We start from the raw sequence: 8,817 nt of genomic DNA, 5'->3' as shown, positions 1-8,817 counted from the left end.
CTAGCTCAGTTAGATGTTACCTAGTACTATTTTCCTTCATTCATTTATATAAATAAAACTATGGACGAAGTGAAAAAAATTTTCTCTAATAAGCTAATTAATCATTTGCATGTATCAATCCCTCTTACCCTTGGGTATTTGTGAAGTTTGATAATCTAATGTGGCGATGAATAACGATATGGCGAGTGGACACTTGAAATCTCTCCCCCCACATCATAAATCATGCATCTGTATGCTCTATGCATGCTCCTCATATGTTAAAACAAAAATATGTAACAAGATAAAAAGATAAAAACATTGCTCAATCAACAGTAACGAACCATGGACAGTCATAGCAAAATATGAAGGAAAATTAATATATTTATCAAATGTGGAGCTAGAGGACATTGCCTAGTTTGATAGATTGATTTTATAAAACTAAAGAATACTAAGCCTACACTTCTCTTCATTCTGTTTAGTTGCATCCGCCATTGATGCTCCTCAAAACCAGAAATCAAGAAACCAGCAACCACAAACGCTACAAATAATATTATGGATGGGGTAATAATAGCGAGATGATTTTGAAATACAAATATTATATTGAAGGGGATAATTTTTCGGTGTAAATTTTTTATACTATTTATGTTCTGTTAAATCTGTCATTACCATGTATTCCGTCTATTTTCATACCATGTGGATATCATGTTAACATACATATTAACCATATAGACCGATGTAGCTTTTTGCCTATGATAGCTTTAGCTTTTAAAATCAATCAGAGCACTCACCGATTATTATGCATATCGGGGGAATCCGATGGTACTCCTAAATCCAAACCTTATCGTTACGCTTTGGGGACAGAAGAAAATCAAATATAATTTGACAGACTTTCCACACACAAAAGTTAAGGCGGCCAAGATATTGTTTATAACCGGTTGAAGGTGGATGGAGGACTGCACTTGGCAGGCCACGGTAAATAAGAAAGGACGATATAGGTAAATATAGAAGGAAACTGTACAAACATGTACAGCTCCTAGTAGGTTCACATTGGGAATCTCGCCCTCTGCTAGAAAACCCAAACAAAATCAGGAATTTGTTATTCTCCCGTTTAGGATGGAAATTTCACCGGTGTCATGGCACTCTCTGCTCCTTGCCTCTTCTTCGCTCTTCTTATTTTTCTTTTTATGGAGAAGACAGAGGAGGACGAGGCTTCCTCTGCCTCCTGGACCTCCTCCCTTGCCGCTTCTCGGAAACCTCTTCCAGCTGGGAAAGAGGCCTCACGAGTCTCTACACGCACTCTCTCTCAAATACGGTCCATTGATGACTCTGCATCTCGGCATGAAGACAACAGTGGTCGTCTCCTCTGCTGCCATGGCGAAGGAGGTCTTGAAAACCCACGACCACGTTTTGGCCGGGCGGACGGTGATAGAAACAGCCAAAGCTCTTTCTCATCACAAGCTCTCCCTCGTTTGGGGTGAATACGGACCTCACTGGCGCAACCTCCGACGCATCTCAACGGTCGAGCTTTTCAGCCCCAAAAGAACGGAAGCTCTGCAACATCTCAGAAGAGATCAGGTGTTTCGCACCGTTCGACTCATTTTCGAGGACAATGGAAAGGTTATCGATATCGGGCATACCGTGTTCTGCACGTCTCTTAATCTCTTGGGGAGCGTGATCTTCAGCACAAACGTCTACGATCCGCACGATCCGGCCTCAACCGAATTCAACCATTCCGTCTGCGAGCTGATGAAGCTCGGCGGAACGCCCAATTTCTCTGACTTCTTCCCGTTTCTCCGGTTCCTCGACCCACAGGGCCTGTGCCGTCAGACGGCCAAACACACGCAGGGTATGTATGATTTCGTCGATTCCTTCATACAGAAAAGACTAGCGCCTGCCGGCGAAAATGTTGAGAAGACTGACGCAAAAAAGGATTTTCTGGACGTCCTCCTGGACTGCAGAAGCGAAGACTTCACACTTGTTGATATTCGAGTCCTCATAAGCGTAAGTACTGAAATCAACCATTTTTTGTTTTCCTATAGTTCATCATATTTTGCCCGGAATGCTTAATCAATTGTTTGTCTCATTTGTCAGGAGTTATTTATTGCCGGCAGTGAAACGAGCACGACAACAATTGAATGGGCCATGGCAGAACTCATTCGCAATCCTCTGAAATTGAGTGTAGCCCGACGAGAATTGGATGAAGTGGTCGGTTGCAACAGGAGGGTGGAAGAATCTGATCTTGATCAGCTGCCTTATCTCCATGCGTTAGTGAAGGAAATATTCCGTTTGCATCCGACGGCTCCTCTGCTGCTTCCCCACAAAGCCGAAAGTTCCTGCGTGATCGAGGGATTTGTTATTCCCAAAGACACGCAGGTGATGGTGAACGTGTGGGCAATCGGGAGGGACCCTAAAGTCTGGAGCGATCCGTCAGAATTTGTGCCGGAAAGGTTTTTAGAAGGTGAGAATAGCAAGATAGATTACAGGGGACAACACTATGAGCTGATTCCATTCGGATCCGGAAGAAGAATATGCCCCGGGCTTCCATTGGCAAGTCGAATGGTTCATTTCATTTTGGCATCTCTGCTTCATTCGTTTGAGTGGGGACTTCCAGAGGGGATGAGGTGCGAGCAGATGGACATGGCGGACGAGTTTGGACTTACTTTGAAGAAGGCGGTGGCGTTAAAGGCAATCACTGCGCCACGTCTGCCAAATTATCTATACTAGCTTTCCATGAATGGTAGTTCAAATGTTCTTGCTGTTGTATTTGACTTTCGGATGTTAAGTATGTAGTTGGAATTAATAACTAGCACTTGTAGTCGTAGGTCCAAGGTTCAGGGCCATTGTCAAATTAAAAAAATTGTTAAATTTTTCATGACAAGGACAAAGGATTCATATACTGCATAAATCTTTTGTTAGAATCAGTTTTGTACATTTTACAGTACTTAGCCAAAAATAAATAGATAATACATCTTTTACAAATAAATACTGATATCATTTAGGATCCATCGTCCAAATGTTTTGTATGTTTCTAAAACAATTGTATCTGTAAATATTCTATTCAAAATAGTTGTGTGTATTCTACAATACTCAACAAAAAATATGTAGAAAATCTATAAGATTATATTATATCACAGCTATTGCAAGTCAATAGTAGAAGCATTTAGAACTAATTTCCCAAGTCTCTTGGTTGAAAAAAACCTTTTTTTCTTTAGTGTTGACCATTTGTATATGTCTTTAATATTTGTGTAGAAGTATGGAAAATCATGTTATTGTCTTCCAAGAACCGTTCGAAGCCTTCCTTGTGTTTGTGAAGTGGGCTACAAAATATAATAGGGATTCAAGACAACAAGAAGTATTAGTAAGATAAGAAATTAAACCAAAGTAATGCACATATCCATTTTGGATAAAATTGTGCAAATTGTAAAGCGTAGTATACTTGCCACAAATATAGCATCCTTTTTGTAAATTAGAACTTGGTAAAACTATAGCTCACTACGAGTTATTAAATAATATATGCTTGATTAGACATGGCATTGGGTATAAAGAGTAATAAAATATGAAGTGATTTATTGACCTTACCAAATGATCTCCAAACATCCGTTGAAACAACTTCCAGTCACTGCATTATTGAAATGGGGTCCTCTATATAAGTAAAAATATTTTATTAGTGGGAACAACATAATTACTTTATAATTTTGAGAAGAACATAATTGTACACATATTTCATAATAAGAGTGTGATTCTGTGAAATTGTTGCATACCTCGATTGTTGAGAGGGCAATTTGATGTAATCGAGCTTCTTCTCTTTCCTAAGGATTGTGTATGGATTGTTTTCCATATTGGAGAACATTTCAAAGGTAAAAATAGGTTGAATACGAAGGTCTTTTAGTGATCTGACCCTAGATATTGTTGTGAATGTGAGCTCTTGCCTTTCTATTTTACCAATGTCAATTGTTGCTTTTTGTAGTGTAAGCCTTTAGGATTTGTGAATGCTTAAAGCCCATGCCATTGTTAGGGGCATTTGTCTTCATGTGCCCAAGGTCAAAGAAATAATTGGTACTACTTTTGGATGATTTTTATCCCATGGTGGACCACTGTAATTATCAATTCTTATTGAAATGTATAGTGGAAGTTGTGGGGGTTTGGAACCGTTGCTATAAACAATAGCAATTATTTCACCCAATGCTCCATTTACAAGGCCTGCTTGTATCCATATATTTGTCGTGAGCATGATACATTGCCCTTTGCACAATAGGATTTCCTTCTCAAGTCTTTCTTTACTAGCTGCATATTTTGTGTTGCATGTGGTGCTTATTGCTATACTTATTGCAATTGGACAATTCAATAGTTTTAACATTTTTTATTTTGTAATTTGACAAGATCATTTGTAGCAAATAGGTGTATTGACTTTTCAAATTCATCCCTTTCATCTAATGCAATCTATTGGTTTTTGCATGTGAGTAGGAGCTTCTAGTCCTCTTTTATCGGTTTTGCATTTGGTATATTCTATAGAAGTTGACAAAATTGTGCTTGGTCTGTATCATCACCTTGTTGGTGAAAAATTGTATCTAATGTCATCACTATATTGAATTGCTCCCACAATGTACTTGCAATAGAGTACGACGTGTATAAAGGTTTGTCGATCACGGGGGGTAGTTAGGTGAGGTCACCGACCAAGATGATGGAAAGGCCACCAAAGCAAAGTTGTTGATTCTATGGAAATTCTTATCGTAGTCTACTATCTATTTTCACTAGTAACTTTGGGCCAATGAAGCTCAAATCATCAATAAAAATGTATCTTATTTCTTTTAAATCTTTTTGAATGTAGTTAATGCTTGTCCTTGTAGTGGTTGCATTTTTTTAATGGGTATCTTGAGCACCGTATGTATAGTAGATGCATGTATGTTGAATGCAGTAACATTTGTAGGAGCCAGTGCCAGTAGTTGTCATGTTTGTTGTTGAACATTACTGTTCAATGCATTCCTTATGCAGTGAATCAAGTATGATTTTCCTTTATCAATTGTCCCTTGAATAATCATGTAAAGAGGTTTTCTAGGTGGATATTTATTGTGTTCCTTAATTATTGTGAGCACTGTTTGTTGATATTTTGACAATAGATAGCTCGGTATATGGTATTCTGATACGATATTCTCACCTTGAGTAATTTTCTTAATTGTATTTATGAACTATGTTGCAACTTCATGTAGATGTTGGGGAATTCTATTTTGATCCCACCTATTATTTTTATCAAAATCACATCTACCAAGCATATCAAGTTCATCAAGAGTTAGATTATGTGAGGTGCCCATTTGCGACATCATCTGCCATTCATTCATTTGAACTATTTCTTGCTCCTCTTTTGGCTCTTCTTCTTGTTCTAAGGTTGGTTTACATTCTGGCATATGATTGACATGCCAAGCATGATACCCATTTTCATTCATGGTGGTCAAATTTGTAATAATTCTTTCTTTCATCAAGCCAATGTCATTTTCTATAATATGAAAATGTTTGTATAAGAGAAGCTCACTCTAGAAAAATATTTCAAAATGGTCAAACTCAACATGTGGAATATTGTTGAACTTTGGGTAAACATTGACAATGGCTTGCACTTTTCTCTCTTTTCACTTGTCATGTCTATGTTTTGCATAATAAGTGTATGATCATGCAGATTCAAGAAGTGTCACCATCTCAAGCTCTGAAGGATGTTGACTATATGTTTACAAGTATGTGGATTGTATTTGGTTTGTGTCTAACATGTCTATTATTCACTGGAACATTTTTAAGCCAATGTTCAAGGATGTGAAAGGATGACTACACAAGACAAGAGGCAATTTTTGAAGCATGTGACATGTTTCTTGTGCCCCTATATCACGTTTAGTAACAACTTTTGTCATAAATTTCCTATATGTTGTAAGAGCTAGGCTATCAAGTTGTTGGGTTGAAGATGTTCTTTTTAACATATCAGAATATGTCTCAAATGCTCATTCTACCTTAGATGCATATTTAGCAATGTATTTGAGAACAAGCTCCTAGGAGATAATCGGTTGGTAGTCAATGTTTTTTGTCCAAATCGTCAATATTTCTCGATTATGAATGTTAAGTCTTTCATCATTTCTTGCAGTTTCATTTTTTTTTCCATCCTCGGCACATGATAAAGTAGATATAGTTTTTTATTTCCATAGTGCTTTGTAGCAACACTCTAGTTTTGTACCATTTTTTCTTAAGCATGTGCTTTGTTTGCATTTTGTATGTCTTTGAACCCGATTTATCAATTCTTCATAGTCACGGGCAGGATCTTCTGCTAATATTTCATGTGCTTTGAGCAAGCATGGATCATCTATAGAAGTGTGGAAAAGTGTGTTATTTCTTTATGAAGCCTCATGAGGATTCCAAGCGGTAACATACTTGTCAAAAAAGAGTTGTGCTCTTTTAAGTTCTGCAACATTGTTCCAATCAAGTTTATCCATAATTGGCACATTTTTTATCCATATAACTCCATGAACATGTGCACTTCTTCTGCTTTGCCACTCAGATCTATACCAATAGTATTCTGCACCCAAAAGTTTTTCAATGACTTCCTCTTGAAATATTGTAAAATGGTGATGCATATATAATGCTACCATATGAGGGTTATTTATTATGCTGTCTATGCACTATCTGTTTTATAATATCCTTGGGGAAGTTTTATTTTTGAACAATCAATGTAAATCTAGCCATTTTATGTCTGCTACACTTAGTGTGAAGAAAAGTGTAGGTGATCCTATCTGGTTGATCAAGTTTACCAACTTTGTTTGGCACCTGTTCTAATATGGTCATTTCCCTTGAATAGAAGAACCACAGTGCACCAGTTCTTGTGCAAGTTGGTTATCTAGAAAATTTGTAACGTGTGCATGAAGATTTTCTATAGTAGTAGGTATATTTTCTTCTGCATTTCTTGTAATGAATATTGTTGCAACTGCCTAGCTATAATGCCTAGCCATGACATTGAGGATGAAATATTCAAAGAGGGGATGCCTTCCAAAGCTATTGTCATGGAACTTCATTAAGTGGTGTGCAAATTCATGAATGTAGACTTCCTTTATACGGGATTGTATGTAGAGTATAGATCCATTTGGGAAGAGTGTGGGAAATGCCATATCTAGCAAGCCCTCTATGTTCTACTCATTTATTGGAGGTGAATCTATCTTTGGCCAATTCATAACATTGTTTGCATTATCATCAAGTTACAATTTTTTCTTAATGATTTCTATCTCACCTATTGTTTTTGGGTGTCGAGACATAAATTATGATGTGTACACTATGCTATTTCAATTAATCTCTTCATCAATATCCATTTCATGATTTAGTACTGATATATTTTCAACTATTTCAATGGTTTTGAGCATACTTGAGATATCTGTCCATTTTTTAGGGATGTTGGTTAGATGTTCAACATAAATGGTGACATCCTTATATTATGGGTCATATTTCACCTTATTTTGCAGTGCATCTATAATGTGACTTCTCTTTACATAAAAATCATAAGATTGGCATGTTGAGCATAATCTTTGAACAATGAGTATATCTAGGTCTTGTATTCTATGCGAAAGAATATTTGCAATGTTGGTTATGTCTTGTGTAAAGCTTATCATGTGTCTATGATATTTATATTTGCCTTCAAAACTCTGAGTCACTTGTAATACTAGGTTGACTCTAGCAATCAATATCTCTTCAACATGGGTCAACTTGCTAAGTATAGTAGGGTGTTCTCCTAGATCCATATTGTTTGAGCATGAGAAACAGTGTATTCTTTTCTCACGGAAACATCTCTTGCACGTGGAAGTTGTGTTTGATAGTTGCAGGTGTATCCTTGGGTAAAATTCTTTGTATATAGTGCAACTTTGTAAGTTGGATAGTGCATCGATCCACTCCCAAAATTTTTTGAGTGCCATTGTACAATCATTTCTTTGCCTAATCCTTGCTTGTTTATTCCTTTCTTCTAGCAATGGAGTTTGATAAACATCAAGTGGTTCCTCTTGTAATGTTGGATCCATGTATTTTGTGCTTTTGTTCTCAACACTCTATGTTTCTATCTATTGCAAGGGATTTAAGTTTTGCTCCAATCTATTGGCACATCTTCGAGCAGCTATTTGATCTCTATGTTATGTAATGCCCCGCCAAGAGATCCAAAGAATTAACCTAAAATTTCACTAAGTTTAGTAGCATTTAAAAAAAAATTAAAAATATGAAAGTAAAACCATTCATAACATAGTAATGAAGGCAATAATATTAATAAACTGAAAGTATACATAAACATACATAACAGGTTGCATTCTTTGTGGACCCCTTAATGTTGAATTACATCTAAATAAACTAATATTAATGATTCCATCTATTACTACATCCACATAAAATAATAATGAAAAGTCCAATGTTCATACATTACATTTCAAAATGCTCAATCATCTGCTGTACATCCCACAAGGTATGAAAGGCTTAAAAGAATATACATGTGTGAAAATAAAATACATCTTCATAAAAGATATAAACATCCATCCTAAAAAAGAACAATAAATCACAAACATAGCTAACTAAGTACATGGTTCCTCCCAACCGTTAATAGCATCATTAGACCATTATGGGCCCTAGCCATCTCTCCATGTGTAACATCCCAAATTACTAAAGAGATCATCGATATTAACATAGTAGGAATGTCACTCCTAAATCATACCACATCGTATATAGAAAAGAAATCTAACATGCAAAGTAAAGCATAAGATAATATTATCTAACATATGCAAATCATCAATGTAAGGATACATGTCCACCATCATAATCCATAAACAGAATGAAGATAGA

General features: G+C 36.4%; 1 protein-coding gene across 1 annotated transcript; it reads left to right on the top strand.

The window, feature by feature from the left end:
* Window positions 1–781: 781 nt before the first annotated feature.
* LOC149527893 (cytochrome P450 76T24-like) lies at window positions 782–2,962 on the top strand. The gene is made up of 2 exons (XM_089812050.1): window positions 782–1,980; window positions 2,071–2,962. Exons 1-2 carry the CDS (start codon window positions 1,093–1,095, stop codon window positions 2,701–2,703), a joined length of 1,521 nt encoding a protein of 506 aa, XP_089668176.1. The 5' UTR covers window positions 782–1,092; the 3' UTR covers window positions 2,704–2,962.
* The last annotated feature ends 5,855 nt before the right edge of the window (window positions 2,963–8,817 follow it).

This window comes from Cupressus sempervirens, unplaced genomic scaffold, assembly GCF_028749045.1.
Source record: "Cupressus sempervirens isolate cs-2001-9-10 unplaced genomic scaffold, ASM2874904v1 CseChr00s100001_01, whole genome shotgun sequence".
Classification (NCBI taxonomy): domain Eukaryota; kingdom Viridiplantae; phylum Streptophyta; class Pinopsida; order Cupressales; family Cupressaceae; genus Cupressus; species Cupressus sempervirens.
The sequence above is the reverse complement of the archived record's forward strand: the minus strand, read 5'-3'. Positions and strand labels throughout refer to the sequence as shown.

Bases quoted from the DNA above. Each gene is read 5' to 3' on its own strand.
- LOC149527893 (XM_089812050.1), top strand. From the start codon at position 1,093: ATGGAAATTTCACCGGTGTCATGGCACTCTCTGCTCCTTGCCTCTTCT. The intron at 1,981-2,070 runs GTAAGTACTGAA...CTCATTTGTCAG, and splicing joins ATATTCGAGTCCTCATAAGC to GAGTTATTTATTGCCGGCAG.